Source organism: Carcharhinus amblyrhynchos, chromosome 1 (genome assembly GCF_965287045.1).
Source record: "Carcharhinus amblyrhynchos chromosome 1, sCarAmb.v2.hapA, whole genome shotgun sequence".
NCBI lineage: Eukaryota > Metazoa > Chordata > Chondrichthyes > Carcharhiniformes > Carcharhinidae > Carcharhinus > Carcharhinus amblyrhynchos.
The window spans coordinates 12,003,230-12,024,131 of record NC_137324.1 but is presented as its reverse complement, the minus strand read 5'-3'; the positions used below and the strand labels follow the sequence as shown (position 1 = coordinate 12,024,131).

General features: G+C 44.9%; 1 protein-coding gene across 1 annotated transcript in view; it reads left to right on the top strand.

Annotated features, from left to right (window-relative positions):
• The window catches only part of LOC145346307 (dedicator of cytokinesis protein 2-like), a 1,149,449-nt gene that overhangs the window by 970,293 nt on the left and 158,254 nt on the right, over nt 1–20,902 (top strand). Inside the window, exon 34 of the mRNA XM_080193520.1 lies at nt 3,912–3,997. Within this exon, the coding sequence (XP_080049646.1) occupies nt 3,912–3,997 (86 nt within the window). The remainder of the gene's footprint in view (nt 1–3,911; nt 3,998–20,902) is intronic.

The window sequence follows — 20,902 nt, the reverse complement described above, 5'->3', positions numbered from 1 at the left end:
TCTCCTCTGCTGTTGGGCTGTTAGAATAAAACCAGTCAGGCTGTCGGACGACAGGCTGGGCCGCATGGGTTCCGGCTATCTCGTAGCCTGGCAGACGCTAAGTGAGCCCGCCTGAAAGCACAATGTGAATGCAAGAGGATCACTGCAGACGCATGGAAAATAGCAGCAGGATTTGGCCATTCAGCCCTTCAAGCCTGCTCCACCATCCATCCATTACAGTCGTGGCTGATCATCCAGCTGTGTAACATGTTCCCGCTCCCCCCCCCGCCGCCCCCCCATTTCCTTTGATCCCTTTAGCCTCAAGAGCTGTAACTAACCTTTTGAAAACATACCATGTTTTGGCCTCAACTGCTTTCTGTATGAGTGAATTCCACAGACTCACCACTCTCTGGGTGAAGAAATTTCTCCTCATCTCAGTCCTAAGTACGCTCAGACCGTGACTCCCTAGTTCTGGGCAACCCCACTGTTGGGAGCGTCCTTCCTGCATCAACCCTCACTACTCCTGTCAAAATTTAATATTTCTTGCCAGACTCAAGAACCGCTTCTTCCCTACTGCCATCAGACTTTTGACCTGCCATATATTAAGTTGATCTTTCTCTACATCATAAGCTATGACTTCACTCTCTCCTTTCCTTCTCCCCTATATACTCTATGAATGGTATAGCATGCAAGAAACAATAGTTTTCACAGTATGCTAATAGATGTGATAATAATAATAATATCAATCAAATGAAAGGCGATATGGAACTGGGGAAGTCCATTTCTTGTTGAACCTGGCCTGGATATATATAAGTGGGTGCTAACAGTCTCAAAGTAGATGTTGGTAGCTTTGTTACCCTGGTGACCCCAGTGATATGGCCAACCCCATTTTGAGAGAGGGTCAACCCCAGTGCGGGCAACCTGATTCAAACACTGCTTCAAGCCACAGAGTTTTCCAGTAGGAGAAATGAAGCCATTGCCATTGGCCACCCTCCATATGCACAATGGCACAGTTGTTAGCGCTGCTGCCTCACAGCGCCAGGGAACGGGCTTCGCTTCCCCGCTTGGGTCACTGCCTGTGTAGAGTTTGCACATTCCCCCAGTGTCTGCACGAGTTTCCTCCGGATGCTCTGGTTTCTTCCTGCGGTGTGGGTTAGGTTGATAAATTTCACTTTAGTGTCAGGGGGATTAGCTAGGGTAAATGCATGGGGTTATGTGGATAGGACCTGGGCGGGATTGTCGTCGGTGCAGACTTGATGGGCCAAATGGCCTCCTTCTGCACTGTAGATTCTATGATAAACACATTCTAACTTGAAAGAGGAGGATAGACTGGTAGGAATTGTGCATTGGAAAGCAAGAATGAAAGAACAAACTTGCATTTCTACAGCGCCTCTAACATTCTCAGAATGTCCCAAAGTGCTTTACAGCCAAAGAATTAATTTGAAATGCAGTCACTGTTATAAAACAGGAAATACAGCAGCCAGTTTGCACATAGCAAGATAACTAACAGGTAATCCTTTGGTGAAATATTTTTAGTTTAATCATGGGATATAGGTGTTGCTGGCTGACCAGTATTTATTGCCTATCCCTGATTACCCTCGAGAAGGTGGTGGTGGTGGCCTTTAACCTAGGCTATTTCAGAGGGCAGCTGAGATTCAACCACATTGCTGTGGCTCTGGAGTCACATGTAGGCCAGACTGGATAGGGATGGCAGATTTCCTTCCCTAAAGGACACTAGTGAACCAGGTGGGTTTTTGCAATAATCCACAGTGGTTTCATGGTCATCCGTGGATTCTTAATTCCAGATACTTTTCATTGAATTCAAATTCCACCACCTGCTGTGGCGGGATTCGAACCCAGGTCCCCAGAATATCAGCTGAGTTGAAGGATAAATATTAGTCAAGGCACCAGGGAGAATATTTCTTCTCTTTTGTGTAATTTTGAAAATTATTATACAAAGTTTGAAAACATCAACTGTGATGGAAATAAACTGGGATTAGGCAGAGAAGTGGCAGATGAAGTTCAATACAGAGAAGTGTTAGGTGATTCATTTTGGCAGGAAGAATATGAAGAGATTGTATAGAACAAAGAAATCCTAAAGGAGGTGCAGGAACAAAAGGCTCTCGGTGTACATGTGCAGAAGTCATTGAAGATGGCAGATCATGTTGAGAGAGCAGTTAGTAAAGTATCTTAGCCTTTATTAATATGTGCATTGAATACAAGAGTAAGGAAGTCATGTTAAGCTTATATAAGGCACTAGTTAAGCCTCATCTGCAGTACAGCATCCAGTTCTATGCGCCATACTTGAATCATGGAATCATAGACACCCTACAGTGCAGAAGGAGGCCTTTCAGCCCATCAAGCTTGTGCCAACAACAACCCCACCCAGGCTGTGTTGCCATAACCCCACGTATTTACCCTGCTAATCCCCCTTTAACTAAGCGTCAATTTTAGCACAGACAATCAGCCTAACCCATATACACGTTTGGAGTCATAGAATCATAAAATCACATAGTTGAAGAAGGAGGCCATTCGGCCCACCAGTTCTGCACCAACTCTCCAAAACGGCATCTTACTGAGCCCACTCCCCCCCCCCACCTCACCTTATCCCCGTAACCTCGTGCATTTAGCAAGGCTAATCCACCCAGCCCACACATCCCTGGACTCTAGAGGACAAATCAGTATGGCAATTCCACCTAACCTGCACATCTTTGGAGTGTGGGAGGAAACCGGAGCACCCAGAGGAAACCCACGCAGACATGAGGAGAATGTGCTCATTCCACACAGACAGTCATCCGAGGCTGGAATTGAACCCGAGTCAGCCGTGCTAATCACTGTGCCACCATGCCACATTGTGGTACTTAGGAAGAATATGATGGCATGGAGATAGTATAGAGCAGATTCATAAGAATGATTCCAGGGATAAGGGGGATTGATTGGAGGGGATAGGGTTGGTTTCCTGGAGGAAAGAAGCCTGAGAGGAGCCTTGATAGACCAAAGAACGGTACAGCACAGAACAGGCCATTTGGCCCACCATGCAGATCATGCTGTCCTACCTAGACCAACAGCTTGTATCTGTCTATTCCCCCCCTGTTCGTGTGCCTATCCAGATAAGTCTTAAATGTCACTAATGTATCTGTCTCAATCACCTTATTTGGCAGTGCATTCCAGGCCCCCACCATCCTCTATGTAAAAACCTCCCCCACACATCTCTACTGAACATTTCCCCCCTTACCTTGAAGTTGTGCCCTCTTGTAGATAGAGATATTAAAGATCCTGAGGGCTATGGACAAGGTAGATAGTGAGAAAATGCTCCCGCTCAAGAAGGCATCAAGAACGAGAGGGTACAGTTCAAAACAATGGCCAAAAAAAATGAAAATGATGTGAGGAACGTTATTTCTTCGAAAGGGTGATGGAGGCAAGTTCGATCGAAGTATTCAAAATGGAATTGAATTTTCATCTGATAAGAAAGAATGTGCAAATATAAGGCAAAGCGGTGGGACTTGGTAGAATTCTCTTTCAGAGAGCCAACACAGGTCTGATGGGCCAAATGGCCTCCTTCTACTCTGTCAAGACTCTATAAGATTGCTACAGGATGTTTGACAGAGGGCAGACAGGGCCTTGGTTTAATATCTCATCCTTAAATTAATCAATGTCTCATCAGCACTCCCTCACTGGGGTGACAGCCTGGATTTTATGCTCAGATCTCTGGAGCGAGGTTTGAACGTATGACCTTTATGAGCAGAGGTGAGAGAGCTACTCAATGAATCATGGCTAACACTGCCAGATTAATGATTAGATGATGTTGGAGGTGACCCCTCAGTATCTTGCTGGTTGCTGGACAGTTGCTGACTGAGAATGTGTAATATTTAAATATTGTTATCAATGAGTTGGACTGAAATGTTTTCTTCTCTTTCATTTCTAATTTTTAGTTTGAGGATGAAATTATCAAAAACCTAGACCATGAAGTGGAAGGAGGCCGAGGAGATGAAGAGTACAAACACCTCTTTGAAAGCATGTGAGTTTTACATAGGGTCATCTGTGTCTGCCTTAATGACATTATAGATATTTAAGATGGACACCAATGGGGAAGAAATTCTTTTAGGCCCATCTATGGGCCTGGGCTGGGCCGTACACACTTCTAGTGCACTCCCTCCAAAGCAGGAAGGCCCAAGGTCGGCTTGAAACTGGATCCTTAGGCCTCCATAGCATTATATGAGGGAATTACCATTGTTTAAAGTTTAATTGTCACAAGTAGGCTCACATTAACGCTGCAATGAAATTACTGTGAAAATCCCCCAATTGTCACACTCTGGTGCCTCTTCGGCTACGTTGAGGGAGAATTTAGCATGGCCAATGCACCTCACCAGCATGTCTTTTGGACTGTGGGAGGAAACTGAAGCACCCAGAGGAAACCCATGCAGACACGGGGAGTATGTGCAAATTCTGCACAAACAGTGACCCAAGCCGGGAATCGAACCCGGCTCCCTGGCACTGTGAGGCAGCAGTGCTAACCACTATGCCCCCGTGCTGTCCATACCTCCAATGTCTAATCATCGTCCTGGCAGTTGGGAAGGGTGGTGGGAGAGGGTGGGGGAGGGGCACGGAGGGTGAGCATTGTTGGGAGCTACAGCCCTGCTCCTATTGCCAAACTCTCTCTTCCCACACTCCTTAACCCCTCCATGTCATCACTCGCCTGTGCCCTGGGGTCTAATGGTAATACCAGGCCTCCTTGATGGCACTGTTGTTGATGATAAAGTTGTTGGTCGATCGAACGCAGGCAGGATCTCTGACCCAGGGGTCCTTTTTTCCCAAGGAAGGGCCATTGCTGCCCAGTTCAGTGCCTGAGTGGCACATGATTTGGCAGACTTTCTCTAAAAGTGGCAAAGAGGAGCTCTTGCTGGTCTTTCAGCTGTCCTTCATTAAATATCACCCACTCAGTTATCTCTGACATTTGTGTGGCTTTAGTCACAACTTCTTCAGGAACATAGAAACAGGAGCAAACCAGAGAGCCTCTTGCCACTTTCCCACCATTCAGTAGCTGCACTCATAAACTTTCTGGGTCTAATTATTTGTCCCAGGCTCTGAAAATTCCAAAAAGAATTTCTTTGCATCTGCCCTATCTGTTCCCCTCAATATTTTTGATCAAATCACCAATTAACATTCCAAATTTCAGAGAGCACAGCCTTTATTTGTGTTGCTTCTCATAATATAACCTTTTGGGCCCGGGTATCATTCTGGTAAATCAATCCTCTAATCCATCCAAGGCCAATATCACATTCCTGAGCCAGAACTCCACAGAGATAGGCCTGGAGTTTCAACCTCGAGGCACATAAAGAGAGTTGGCAAATTTCCCGCCTCAGTCCTCCTACACCGGGAGGAAGTGCCCGCATTGGTGAGATATTCCTTTGCTAGGAGCTGCATGTAGGTTGGAGTTTGACCATAAGACATAGAAGGAGAATTAGGCCACTTGGTGCATCGAGTCTGCTCTGCCATTAATCATGGTTGATAGTTTTCTCATCCCCATTCTCTTGCCTTTTCCCCATGACCCCTGGTCCCTTTATTAATCAAAACCTATCTACCTCTGTCTTAAACATTCTCAATGACCTGGCCTCCACAACCTTCTGTGGCAAAGAGTTCCACAGAAACACCACTCTCTGGCTGAAGATATTCCTCCTCATCTCTGCTTTAAAGGATTGTCCCTGTAGTCTGAGGTTGTGCCCTCTGGTTCTTGTTTATCCTACTATTGGAAATATTCTCTCCACGTCCATTCTATCCAGGCCTCGCAGTATCCTGTAAGTTTCAATAAGATCCCCCTCATCCTTCTAAACTCCAATGAGTACAGTCCAAAAGTCCTCAAACATTCCTCATATGACAAGCTCTTCATTCCAGGGGTCATTCTTGTGAACCTCCTCTGGACCCTTTCCAAGGCCAGCACATCCTTTCTTAGGTACGGGGCCCAAAACTACTCGAAATGGGGTCTGACCAGAGCCTTACACTGCCTCAGAAGTACATCCCTGCTCTTGTATTCTAGCCCTCTTGAAATGAATGCAAACATTGCATTTGCCTTCCTAACTGACAACTGAACTTGCATGTTAACCTTAAGAGAATCTGACCCCCAAATCCCTTTGTGTTTCTGATTTCCTCAGCATTTTCCCATTTAGAAAATAGTCCATGCCTCCATTCCTGCTTCCAAAGTGCATAATCTCATTCTTTTCCACATTGTTTTCCATCTGCCACTTCTTTGCCCACTCTCCTAACCTGTCCAAGTCCTTCTGCAGCTCCCCCCTGCTTCCTCAATACTACCTGTCTCTCTACATATCTTTATATCATCTACAAACTTAGCAACAGTGCCTTCAGTTCCTCCCTCCAAATCGTTAATGTATATTGTGAAAAGTTGTGGTCCCAGCACAGATCTGAGTCAAACCACTAGTCACCGGCTGCCATCCTGAAAAAGAGCCCTTTATCCCTACGGTCTGCCTTCTGCCAGTCAGCCAATCCTCTATCCATGCCAGGATCTAACCCTTAACACTATTGGTACTTAAACCTATTTAACAACCTCCTATGTGGCACCTTGTTAAAGGCTTTCTGGAAATCTAAATAGATCATGTCTACTGGTTCTCCTTTATCTAACTTTCTTGTTACCTCCTCAAAGAACTCTAACAGATTTGTCAGACATGACCTCCCCTTGGCCAAGCCATGCTGACTCAGTTTTATTTTATCATGCAGTTCCAAGTACTCTGCGATTTCATCTTTAATAATGGACTCGAAAATCTTGCCAATGATTGAAGTCAGGCTAACCGGCCTATAATTTCATGTCTGCTGCCCCCTTCCCTTTTTAAATAGCGGTGTTACATTAGCTACTTTCCAGTCCTCTGCCTCCTGTGATTCCTGAAAGATCCCACCAATGCCTCCACAATTTTCTCAGCTTTCTCTTTTAGAAGTTTGGGGTGTAGTCCATCCGGCCCCGGTGATTTATCCACCTTCAGACCTTTTAGTTTCCCAGAACCTTCTCCTTCGTGATACACTCACCTGTGCCCCCTGATTCTCCTGAAGCTCTGGCATCCCACTGGTGTCTTCCACCATGAAGACTGATGCAAAGTAACTAACCAGTTCCTCTGCCATAGCTTTGTTTCCTATTGTTACTTCTCCAGCCTCATTTTTCAGTGGCCCAATGGCTATTTTTGCCTTTCTTACCTTTTATATATTGAAAACAACTCTTCCTATTGTCTTTTATATTACTAGCGAGCTGACTCTCATACTTCATCTTCTTATTGCTTTTTTACCTGTCCTCTGCTCATTTTTAAAGGCTTCCCAACCCCCTTCCTTCCCACTAATCCTCACTACTTTGTATGCTTTACAAAGAAAATTATCGCACAGGAACAGGCCATTCGGCCCTCCAAGCCTGCACCAACCATGCTGCCCGACTGAACTAAAACCTTTACCCTTCCAGAGATCACATCCCTCTATTCCCATCCTATTCATGTATTTGTCCAGACGACCCTTAAAGCTCACTGTCGTATCTGCTTCCACTGCCTTCCCCAGCAGTGAGTTCCAGGCACTCATCACCCTTAGGGTGGACAGTGAGAGCCTTTTTCCTCGGATGGTGATGGCTAACATGAGGGGACATAGCTTTAAATTGAGGGGTGGTAATTATAGGACGGATGTCAGAGGTAGGTTCTTTACTCAGAGGGTAGTAAGGGTGTGGAATGCCCTGCCTGCAGCAGTTGTGGTCTCACCAACTGTAAGGGCATTCAAATGGTCAGTGGATAGGCATATGGATAATATTGGAATAGTTTAGGTTAGAGGGTCATTAGATTGGTTCCACTGTTCGGCGCAACATCGAGGGCCGAAGGGTCTGTACTGCGCTGTAATGTTCTATGTTCTGTATAAAAAACTTGCCTTGTACATCTCCTTTAAACTTTGCACCTTAAACCTGTGCCCCCTAGTAATCGACTCTTCCACCCTGGGAAAAAAGCTTCTGTCTATCCATTCTGTCCGTGCTTCTCATAATCTTGTGCACTTCTATGAGGTCACCCCACCCCTCTCCTCCATGAAGGGTTGGGGTCCCTGAGTCTTGTGTAATAGGAAGCAGTGGCATTGCAATATTGTCACTGGGCTTGTAATCCAAAGAACCATTGTAATGACTGTGGCAGATGGTGAAATTTAAATTCAACAAAATGAAATTTAAAGTCTAATGATGACCATGAAACCATTGTCATAAAATCCCATCTCGTTCACAAAAGTCCTTTAGGAAAGGAAATCTGCTGTCTTCACCCGGCCTGGCCTAAACTCCAGAGCCACAACAATGTGATTGACTCTTATATGCCCTCAGGAATGAGCGATAAATGCTGATCCAGCCAGCGCTGCCTACACCCCATGAACAAAATTATCCTTCCATCGCCATCAGTAACCACAGATTATCTGGTTGTCACCATACTGTTGTTTGCTGGAGTGCACAAAATGGTGGTGGCGTCGTGGACTAGTCATCCAGAGACCCCAAGGAAATTCTCCATGGACTTGAGTTCGAATCTCACCAAGGCAGATGGTGAGATTCAATAAAAATTTGGAATTAAAAGCCCAGTGACGACCTTGGAACGCTTGTCATAAAATCCCATCTGTGCCCATTAGGGATGGAAACCTGCCATCCAAGTCCGTTCCACAGCAATGTGGTTGACTCTTAAATGGCCCAGCAAGCTCCTCCATTCAAGGGCAATTAGGCAATGAACGTTGGCCCAGCCAGCGACGCCCACGTGCCATGAATGCATTAAAAAAAAAATCAGCTCAAAAGTACTTCATTGGCTGTGAAGCACCGTTGGAAGTCCTGAAGTTGTCAAAAGTATCAGAAAAGCAGCTAATATCTGTTTGGGGAATAGATAAACCCCAGTCTGTATGAGATGGAACACCGCTGCTATTAAGAATGCAGCCCTCACATTGATGCTGTCCCCTTATTAATGCTATTTTGACAAGCGTGTATAAATAATGATTAAAAACTTTCCACGGGAGTGAATATTTTAATTAGTGTTGCTGTTATAAAGAGTTTTTTGTCTCCTCATTTTCCAAGGAAATTAACCTTTCGTGTCATTTTGTACCATTGTGACAAACATGATAATACTTGTCTTTATGTATTTTCTCATCCCAGTCAAACTCCCTTTCATTGCTGCACAGCTTGAGCTAAAGAGAGATTTTTATGTAGAAATATGGGTGGGCCATTCAGCCCTCTAGCTAGTCAGTCATTCAATTTGATTGTAGCTGAGATGTGCCAGAGTTTCATTTAGCCACCTTGGCTCCATATCTCTTTATAGCCTTACCTAACACGCATATTAGTCAGTTCCAGGTCCTCTTTGTGTGAAAAAATGTTCCCCGATTTCACCCCTGAATGGTTTAACTCCAATCTAACTGTTGGATTCCTCCACCTGAGGGACGAGGGTATCTCTATCTACCCTAGCAAACCTTATTGTCATCTCAAACACCTCGGGTGTGATGTTACGACCTCGCTCACGTGAGACCAGAAATTCCCACCCGAGGTCAATGGAAATTTTTATTGCCCATCCTTCGGTCCAATTCTTTGGCAGGTGGGGTGATAGAATTCTGACACTCATGCATTTGATTTGATTTATTATTGCCACATGTATCAATGTACAACAGAATGTATTGTTTCTTACTCACTATACAGACAAAGCATATCATTCATAGCGAAGGAAAGGGGAGAGTGCAGAATGTAGTATTACAATCATAGCTAGGGTATAGAGAAAGATCAACATTGCCCTTCTGTGGTGGTGAGCTGTCTTCTTGAACGATGGTGCAAGTAAACTAGAATCAGAGGGCACAACCTCAGGCTGAAGGGATAATCCTTTAAAACGGAGATGAGGAGGAATTTCGTCAGCCAGAGAGTAGTGAATCTCTGGAACTCTTTGTCGCAGAAGGCTGTGGAGGCCAGGTCACTTCTTTAAGACAGAGATAGATAGGTTCTTGATTAATAAGAGGACCAGGGATTATGGGGAAAAGGCAGGAGAATGGGGAGAAGAAAAATATCAACCATGATTGAATGCTGGAGCAGACTCGATGGGCCGAGTGGCCTACTTCTCCTCCTATGTCTTATGGTCTTACAATGCTGTTAGAGAGGGCATTCCAGGATTTTGACCCAGTGAAGGAATGGCGATAGTCATGACGATGGTTGTTCTTTTTTATTCATTTGGGGGACATGGGCGATGCTGGCTGGCCATCATTTATTGCCCATCCCTAGCTGCCCTTGAACTGAGTGGCTTGCCAAACCATTTCAGAGGGCAGTTGAGAGTCAACCACATGGTTGTGGCTCTGAAGTCAAATGTCGGCCAGAGCAGGTAAGGACGGCAGATGAGCGGGGTGGCATGGTGGCACAATGGTTAACACTGCTGCCTCACAGCACCAGGGACCCAGGTTCGATTCCCAGCTTGGGTGTGTGTGGAGTTTGCACATTCTCCCCGTACCTGCGTGGGTTTCCTCTGGGTATTCCGGTTTCCTCCCACAGCCTGAAAAGTGCTGGTTAGGTGCATTGACCCAAACAGCCCCGTAGTGTGGCAACTAGGGGAATTTCACAGTAATTTCATTGCAGTGTTAATGTCAGCTTTACTTGTGATGAATAAACTTTATTTTACTTCAGATTTCCTTCCCTACAAGACATTAGTGAACCAGATGGGTTTTTCCGACAATCGACAACGGTTTCATGCTCACCAGTAGGTCCTTAAAATTTCAGATATTTTTTATTGAATTCAAATTCCACCACCTGCCATGGCAGGTCCCCAAAGCATTAGCTAAGTTTCTGGATGAATAGTCTAGCAAGGCCATCCCTTCCCCTAGAGGGGCTGATATGGAAAGATATCGTCGGACAAGAAGAGAACAAATACTGTCATAAAATGGCCCTTATTCCATATTGTATATACTAGTTGATGCTAAGCAATATAATATCTCTGCAGCTTTGCAGGAGCATGTCTGGGGTGCATGAAGTCCTTGGCTATGCTCCCTGTTTTTCCGAGGCAGCGGGAAGTATAGACAGAGTCAATCATTGGGAGTCAATCATTTGTGTGATGGGCCAGGCTTCATTCTCAACCCTTTGTAGCTTCTTGCGGTCTTGGGCAGAACAGCTGTGATACAACCAGAAAGAATCCTTTCTCTGGTGCACCTCTAAAAGTTGGTGAGAATCGAAGTGGACATGCCAAAGGTAGGCCATTTCCTTCAGGAAAGGAAATCCACCACCCTTTACTTGGTCTGGCCTGCACGTGACTCCAGATTCACAGCAATGTGGTTGACTCTCATAAGCCCTCAAGGACGGGCAACAGATGCCCACATCCCATGAACAAATGTAAAGAAATTATCCCTCAATCAACATCAGTAAGCACAGGTTATCTGGTTGTTATCGCATTGCTGTTTGCTGGAGTTTTGTAAGCTCAAAATAAAACTATTTTGGCAGAAGAAATCCCAGAATAGGAAAGACCATTTGGCCCCGAAAGCCCATTCCACCCAAGCCCACAATTCTATACTGGGAATACCCCCTCACCTCCCCGCAAACTTTAAGGAACTCTATTTCCCTGAAAAGATGAAGTTGAGTTATGTATATTTGCTTCTCAATGAATGTTCATTCGACTACAACGACAACAATTTGCATTTGTGTAACATTGTTAATATATCACAATGTCCCAAGGCACTGCACAGGAGAGCTATTAAACAAAATTTGACAGTGAGCTGCATTAGGTTTGGTCAAAGAGGTTTTCAAAGGAGCACCACAAAGGAAGGGAGGGCAGTGAAAAGGTTTAGAGAGGGAGTTCCATTGCCTCGGGCCCAGGCAGCTTGAGGCAATGCCATCAATGATTGAGCAAGAGGCCAGGACTGGAATACAAAGTTAGACCCAGGGAGATGTGGAGGTGCGGACAGGGAGAAGCCGTGGAGACATATGGAATCAAGGATGAAAATTTAAACATCTTCTTCATAAAGGTGTCAGTTGCCTTCAAATGAACTCCCTGCTCTGTTTAGAATTTATTTTTTAGTGTCACAAGTAGGCTTACATTAAGATTGCAATGAAGTTACTGTGAAAATCCCCTAGCCACCACAGTCTGGCACCTGTTCAGATGCACTGAGGGAGAATTTAACATAGTCAGTGCTCCTAACCAGCAAGTCTTTCGGTTTGCGAAGGAAACTGGAGCACCCAGAGGAAAACCACCCAGATACGGGGAGAACGTGCAGACTCCACATAGACCGTGACCCAAGCCAGGAATCGAACCTGGGTCCCTGGCATTATGAGGCAGCAGTGCTAACCACTGTGCTACCATGCCACCCCTGTGAGTCAGCCCAAAGCTCCATTAATTTGGCAAGACACAGCAAGCGAGGTTCTCCAGTCCTCTAGCCCTGTGTTTCCCGCTGGCGGGAGGTGGCACATTGTCTGCTAGCGGTGGGATTCTCTGGCCCTGCCGCTGTGAGTGGAAATTGCTATTGACATCACCCCACGGGAAACCTACAGGCAGGCATCCAACGCCGGCCGGACCAGAGAATCCCACCAGTATGAACAGCCGGAGAATTCCAGCCAGCAAATAAAAAAGAGCAATCAATGTGTTTGTGCTGTTGAGGGAGGAACATTGTCCTGGATATTGGGGGGATTTCCTGCTTAGAAAACATCAAACTCCAGTTTACAAAAGCTGGAAGCCATTTACCATTCGTGGGAGCAGAGGTATAAAAATTACATGAATCTTCACTTTATGAATTTGTGTTTGCTATGTGCTGCTTGTACAGGATTATGGAAAGTACACTTCACTAGGTGCCAACAATTGTAAAATGATCTTTGCAAATTATATCACATAGCATTAACTAATATGTACAACATGCAAAAAGCACCATTTTATAACAGTATTTTTTGCCTGCTTGAACCTTTTGCCTGATTACATCTTTCCATATCAATCCATTATGGGAAAAACCCATCCAGTTCACTAATGCCCTTTAGGGTAGAAAAATTTGATTTGCATTATTATTGCCACATGTCTTAACATACAGTGAAAACAATTGTTTCTTGCAAGCTATACAGACAAAACATACCATTTGTAGAGAAGGAAATAGAGTCATAGAATCATAGAGGGTTACTGCATGGAAACAGGCCCTTTGGCCCAACTTATCCATGCTGCTTTTTTTTAAACTAGACTAGAAGCAGGAGTAGGCCATTCAGCCCTTCGAACCTGCTACACCATTCATCCAGAAACTCAGCTAATGCTCTGGGGAATCCCACCACGGCAACTGGTGGAATTTGGATCCAATAACAAAGATCTAGAATTATTTTCAGTCCAAAGATGTGCAGGTTAGGTTGATTGGCCATGCTAAAATTGCCCCTTAGTGTCCTGAGATGCTTAGGTAAAATATGTAGGGATATGGAGGTAGGGCCTGGGTGGGATTGTGGTCAGTGCAGACTCGATGGGCCAAAGGGCCTCTTTCTGCACTGTAGGGTTTCTATGATTCTATGATTCTTAAGAATCTATTGATGACCATAAAACTATTGTCGATTGTTGGAAAAACCCATCTGATTCACTAGTGTCCTTTAGGGAAGGAAATCTGATGTCCTTAACTTTACTGGCCTAAATGTGACTCGAGAGCCACAACCATATGTTTGACTCTCAACTACCCTCTGAAGTGGCTGTCACTTCAAGGGCAACTAGGGATGGGCAATAAATACTGGCCAGTCAGTGAAGCCCATGTCCCACGAATGAACAAAAAAAACACAATCGTCCTGACTATCACCATTCGTTCACTATCTCTGGGTCAAAATCCTGGAATGCCCTCCCTAACAGCATGGTGAATATACCTGGTTCAAGAAGGCAGCTTGCCACCAGGGCAATTAGGGATGGGCAACAAATGCTGGTGTAGTTATCAGTGTTCATGTCTCAAGAATATCTATATTCTATAGCCTGGCATGTGTGGGGTCCTTAAGTATGCTGACTGCCTTTCCGAGGCAACAGGAAGTATAGACAGAATCAATAGATGGGAGGCTAGTTTGAGTGATGGACTGGGCTTCATTCATGACCCTTTGTAGTTGCTTGCAGTCTTGGGCAGAGCGGGAGCCATATCAAGCTGTGATTCATCCAGAAAGAATGCTTTCTATGGTGCATCTGTAAAAGTTGATAAAAATCGTAGCAGGCATGCCAAATTTCCTTTGTCTTCTGAGAAAGTAGAGGCGTTGGTGAGCTTTCTTAACTATAGTGTCAGCATGGGTGGGGACCAGGACGGGTTGATGGTGATCTGGACGCCTAGGAACTTGAAACCCTCGACAATTTCTACTTCATCTGCTCTGATGTGTTCTCAAGGGGCATGTCCTCCACTTCCTGAAGTTGATGATGCCTATATGTCGAAAGGAGGATGAATAGATCATTCGGCCTCTCATACCTGCTCCCCCATTCAACTAAATTGTGAATAATCTTCTGTCTGTTTTCCCACCTGATCCCCATATTCCTTGATGCCTTTAATATCTGGAAATCTATTTGTCTATGTCTTGGACATTTCAATCACAGAGGGTCCTCAGTTCTCTAAATTACAGAATTCCAAACATTCACAGCACCCTGAGTGAAGAAATTCCTCTTTGTCTCAGTCCTAAATAACCTCTTTCTTATTCTGAGACTGTGGACTGGATTCTCCGATCTCGTCCGTGTCTGGGGTTCTCCAATCTCGTCCGTGTCTGGGATTCTCCAATCTCGTCCGTGTCTGGGATTCTCCAATCTCGTCCGTGTCTGGGATTCTCCAATCTCGTCCGTGGGTGGGATTCTTCAATCTCGTCCGTGGATGGGATTCTTCAATCTCGTCCGTGTGTGGGATTCTCCAATCTCGTCCGTGTCTGGGATTCTCCAATCTCGTCCGTGTCTGGGATTCTCCAATCTCTTCCGTGTCTGGGATTCTCCAATCTCGTCCGTGGATGGGATTCCCCAATCTCATCTATGACTGGGATTCTCTGATCCAGCTGCTATTAATGGAGAATTGGCCGAGTGCCAAATTCTCTGTTATCACTGGCAGCAACACTGGGGCAAAAGAGATTGGAAAATACTGCCCTACGCCTTCTGGTCCTAGACAACCACCCCTTTTTGCCACCCCCCCGCTTCCCCTTTCATCTGACCGTCTCCCCCCCGCCCCACCCCTCGTTCCCCCAAGGCAGTAAGATGCAACACTGCAATATTGGAAGAGGAAGAGAAACATAGAAACTGGAAGCAGGAGTAGCCATTCAGCCCTTCAGCCTGCTCCGTCATCTGCTTTGATCATGGCTGATCATCAAAATCAATATCCTGATCCCCCCCTTCCCCAGCCCCCTTGATCCCTTTAGCCCCAAGGGCAATATCCAATTTCCTCTTGAAATCAGACAATGTTTTGTCCTCAACTACACTTTGTAGTTGGTGAATTCCACATATTCACCACCCTTTGGGTGAAGAAATTTCTCCTCACCTCAGTCCTAAAAGGTTTACCCCTTATCCTCAAACTCTAACTCCTCGTTCTAGACTCCCCCACCATCGGGAACATCCTTTCTGACTCTACCCTGTCTAACCCGGTTAGAATTTTATAAGTTTCTATGAGATGCCCTCTCACTCTTCTAAACTCCAGTGAATATAATCCTAACCGACTTAGTCTCTCTTCATAATACAAACCTGGCATTCCAGGGTTCAGCCTGGTGTACCTTCACTGTACTCCCTCTTTAGCAAGGATATCCTTCCACAGATAAGGACACAAAAACTGCACACAATACTCCAGGTTTGGCCACACCAATACCCTATACAATTGCAGCAAAATATCCCTATCCTTATACTCAAACCCTCTCATTATGAAGGCCAACGTACCATTTGCGTTTTTTACTGCCTGCTATATCTGCGCACTTACTTTCAGTGACTGAGGCACGAGGAATCCAAGGTCTTTTTGAGTATCCACCTCTCTCAGTTCACGTCCATACGTACCATTTGTCTTCTTTACTGCCTGCTCTACCTGCATGTGAAGTTATCCACTTTGGTAGCAATAATAGGAAGACAGATTATTACCTGAATGGGTGTAAATTGGGAGGTGAATACTCAATGTTACCTTGGTGTCCTCATACATCAATCACTGGAAGAGGAGAAATGCAGAGAAGGAACTCAGAAACTGACCTAAATTAGGCTGATGTTCACCTAAAAAAGTTTTGTTTAAACTTTGACAAAAGTAGGTGGAATAGGATGCTCAAGGCACTAACTAGTAGGTTAGAAAAGAGCTTAAAAACAGAGCACAAAAGGATCAACAGAGGAAGGAACTCTGGAGGTTGAGAGCTAGAGGGGTTGAAAGCATTGGAGTGACTTACAAACGGGTGAGCTTAATTCTTTCAGCCTCTATAATGGATTGGCTAAGGCGTTTTCTGGCTCCCTGTTGCCTGTCTCTTTAGAGTGTATATATTCACAAATCATTTTCCAAGTTGCTATCAACAGTGCTGCCCGATTTTGTGTATGGCTAGCCTTTCTACCACTCTGGTCATTAACATTCTTGTGTGGTGAGAGATGAATAACTCAAGCAAGACCCTGTCACAACACTTGATTCCGTTGTAGCAATGTACAATGGAGCCCGAGCTTGGAATGATATCGAACGCAACTTTCAAGCCTTCAGCAGAATTAGCATTTGTCAGCTTTGCCTTGCATGATACAAATTGGCTCAAGGAATGCTAAGGAAATAAAAGCTGAAGGGAGCCAGGTGGTGTGTTCTCCTCGGAATTCAGAAGCATAAGAGGAAATACAATTGAAACATGTAAGATTCCTGTGGCGTTAGACAAGGTAAATGTTGTGAAGTGTCTCCACTCATGAGTGAAGAACCAGAGGGCATAGTCGCAGAATAAGGGAGTGCTCACTTAAGATGGAGTTGAGGAATAATTTCTCCTCTGAAAGAGTGGTGAAACTTTGAAATTCTTTACCCCAGGAAGCTGTGAAGACCAAGTCATTGAATGTTACAAAACCAAGATTGATAAGTATTTAATGAAATTAAGAGTTACGGAGAGAAGGCAGGAAATGAACTTAGTGAGTTTTAGATCAGACATAGTCTTAGTAAATGGCGGAGCAGGCTTGAAGGGCTGAATGGCCTACTCCTGTTCCTATTTCTTAGGTTCTATGTGTTCAAATCCCACCATGGCTGCTGGTGGAATTAAATTCAATTACTAAGTCTGGAATTGAAAGTTAGTCTCAGTAATGGTGGCTGTGAAGCTAATAATGATTGTTGTGCAAATTCATCTGGTTCACTAATGTCCTTTAGGGAAGGAAGTCTGTTGTCCTTACCTGGTCTGGTCTACTCGTGACTCCAGAGCCACAGCAATGTGGTTGACTCTAAAGTAACCCCCTGAAATGACCTTGGCAAGACCTTGACCTTGTTCAAGGGCAATTATGAATGGACAACAAATGCGACACCCACATCCCATCAAACAATAATGAACAAAAAATGTAAAAATGACAGGAGCTGGGATTGTTCAGTAAGACTTATTTAAAGACCTTATAGCTGAATGGGTGCAGTATTTGAAAGAAAGTTGATGAGCTGACAGCACAAATAGTGGCAAATGGTAATGACCTGGTGTGGATTACTGAAACATGGTTACAAGATAATCAGGACTGGGAGTTAAATGTCCAAAGATATTCAGTATTCTGAAAGACAAAAGAGTAGGAGATGGAGTTGCTCTATTGGTTAAGGATGACATCAAGGCTGTATTCAGAAATTATATTGGCACTGGAGATCAAATTGTTGAGTCAGTCTGGGTAGAAATAGGGGTGGCACGGTGTAACAGTAGTCAGCACTGTGCCTCATGGTGCCAGGGACCGGGGTCGATTCCTGCGATGTCGACATGGGTTTCCTCCAGACGTTCCAGGTTCCTCCCAAAAAAGACATGCTGGTTAGGGTGCATTGGCCACACTAAATTCTCCCTCAGTGTACCTGAACAGGCGCTACAGAGTGGGGCGACTCGGGGATTTTCACAGTAACTTCATTGCAGTGTTAATGTAAGCCTACTTTATACTCTGTACTTTGGGCCAGTGGCAGAGGGAGGGAGGTCAGCTATCAGGGCTGGACATCGGGATGGCGTTGTCAGGCTGCCGGGGGTCGGGACTGCGGAGGGAGTGGTTTCAGGGCTGCAGGAGGGGTGGAGAGATCGGGACTGCTGGGGGTGGGGGGTGGAAACATCCAGGAGGCCAGTGATGGGGGAAGTGGGAGGATTGGAGGGACAGCGATGCGGGGTCGTGGGACTGGCCAGCAATCAGGAGGCCAGCAGTGTGGGGCCAATGTGTTTGCACCAATCTCTGTTATGACAAACCAGTGCATGCAAAGTGGCCTGCTCAGTGCTATACTGCTGGCCTCTCCAGCCGGAGTAGGCCTCATTCCCAGCTTTCCAGCATGACTCATCTAGGACTGTCTATGAAGAACACAGCGTGAGAGATTCATTTTGTAAATCCCACAGGAAAAAAGCTGTGGGCTTTACTCCGGTTTTCATGCAAACTCAGCACTTGAGTTTTTTTGGGAGAATTCCATCCAGAAAGTTTACAAATGGATATTGACAGGCTAGGGAAACGGGCCAGAATCTGGCCGTTGGAGTTTAATATGGATAAATGCAAGGCTATCCATTTTAGCTGGAAAAATAAAAGAGCAAATTACTATTTAAATTGGAAGCTATTTCAAAAAGTGTCTGTACAGAGGGATCTGGGTGTCCTTGTGCATGCATCTCAGAAAGTGGGTATGCAGGGGCAGAATGTTATAAGGAAGGCAAATGGAATCTTGGCATTTATTGCAAAGGGTCTACAGTGTAAAAGTAAAGAAGTGTTGTTACAATTGTACAAGGCATTGGTGAGACACACTTGGAGTATTGTGTTCAGTTTTGGTCACCATCTTTGAGGAAGGATATGGTGGCACTGGAAGCAGTTCAGTAGAGGTTCACTAGATTGATTCCAAGTTTGAGGAGGCTATTTTATGAGAATCAGTTGGGTAGCTTAGGCTTGTCCTCGCTAGAGTACAGAAGAATGAGGGGGGGGGGGGAGGGATTTGATTGAGGTACATAAAATACTCAACAGGATTGATAAAGTAAACTGTTCCCCCTTCCAGGACAAGTTGAGGACAAGAGGTCATAGTTGTAAATAAGAGGGGTGAGCTTCAAGATAAAGACAAGAAGAAGCTACTTCTCACAGAGGGTTGTGAATCTATGGAACCCACTGCCCCAGAGTGCAGAGGATGCAGAATCAATCAATGGATTCGAGACAGAGATAGATAAACATTTGATCAAAAGCAGGATAAAGGGCTATGGAGGGAAGGAAGGAAGTGAGTTAGGATGAGATGGAAACTAGTCGTGATCATATTGAATGGTGGAGCGGGTCTGAAAGGCTGAATTAGAAACATAGAAACAAAGAAAAGTACAACACAGTACAGGCCCTTCAGCCCTTAATGTTGTGCCGAGCTATGTATGAACCCAAGATCAAGCTATCCCACTCCCTATCATTCTGGTGCGCTCCATGTGCCTATTCAATAACTGCTTGAAAGTTCCTAAAGTGTCCAACTCCACTATCACAGCAGGCAGTCCATTCCACACCCTAACCACTCTCTGAGTAGAGAACCTACCTCGGAGATCCTTCTATATCTCCCACCATGAATCTTATAGTTATGCCCTTTGTAACAGCTACATCCAACCGAGGAAATAGCCTCTGCACATCCACTCTATCAATCCCCCTCATCATCTTATAAACCCCTATTAAGTCATTCTCATCCTCCTCCGCTCTAAAGAGAAAAGCCCCAGCTCCCTCATTCTTTCTTCATAAGACCTACCCTCCAAACCAGGCAGCATCCTGGTAAATCTCCTCTGCACTCTCTCCAATGCTTCCACATCCTTCTTATAATGAGGTGACCAGAACTGCACACAATATTCCAAATGTGGCCTCACCAAGTCATGTATAGTTGCAGCATAACTCCACGACTCTTAAACTCAAACCCCCTGTTAATAAACGCTAAAACACTATAAGCCTTCTTCACAGCTCTATCCACTTGAGTGGCAATATTCAGAGATCTGAGGATATGAATCCCGAGCTCTCTCTGTTCCTCCACATTCCTCAGAACCCTGCCATTGACCCTGTAATCCGCTTTTAAATTTATCCTACCAAAATGAATCACCTCACACTTATCAGGATTAAGCTCCATCCACCATTTTTCGGCCCAGCTCTGCATCATATCAATGTCTCTTTGCAGCCTACAACAGCCCTCCACCTCATCCACTATTCCTCCAATCTTGGTGTCATCAGCAAACTTACTGACCCACCCTTCAGCCCCCTCCTCCAAGTCATTGATAAAAATCATAAATCGCAGAGGACCCAGCACTGATCCCTCTGGTACACTGCTGGTAACTGGTCTCCAGTCTGAAAATTTTCCATCCACCGCCACTCTCTGTCTTCTATGAGATAACCAGCTATTTATCCAATCGGCCAAATTTCTCTCTATCCCGCACCTCCTTACTTTCTTCATGAGCCGACCATGGGGAACCCTATCAAACGCCTTACTAAAATCTATGTATATGACATCAACTGCTCTACCTTCATCCACACACCTCCTCAAAGAATTCAATCCAGTTTGTGAGGCAAGACTTACCTTCACAAATCTGTGTTGACTATCTCAGATTAAGCTGCATCTTCCCAAATGGTCATAAATCCTATTCCCCCAGGACCTTTTCCATTAACTTATTAATTACCTATTCTCATTCCTAATTCCCATGTTCCAATGCTCCTAAGTTCCCTGTTAAGCAGGTAAGGTTAAGAGGGCAATTAATAGAGGTGTTGGAAAACAGGAAGAGTTTTGGAAGAGTGGAGGGGGAAAAATAACTTCCATAGGCGAGAATACCAGATACAAATTTAATATAATGTCAAAAGACCGAGTGAGAACAAATGAGGAAAGATTTTTTTTGTGC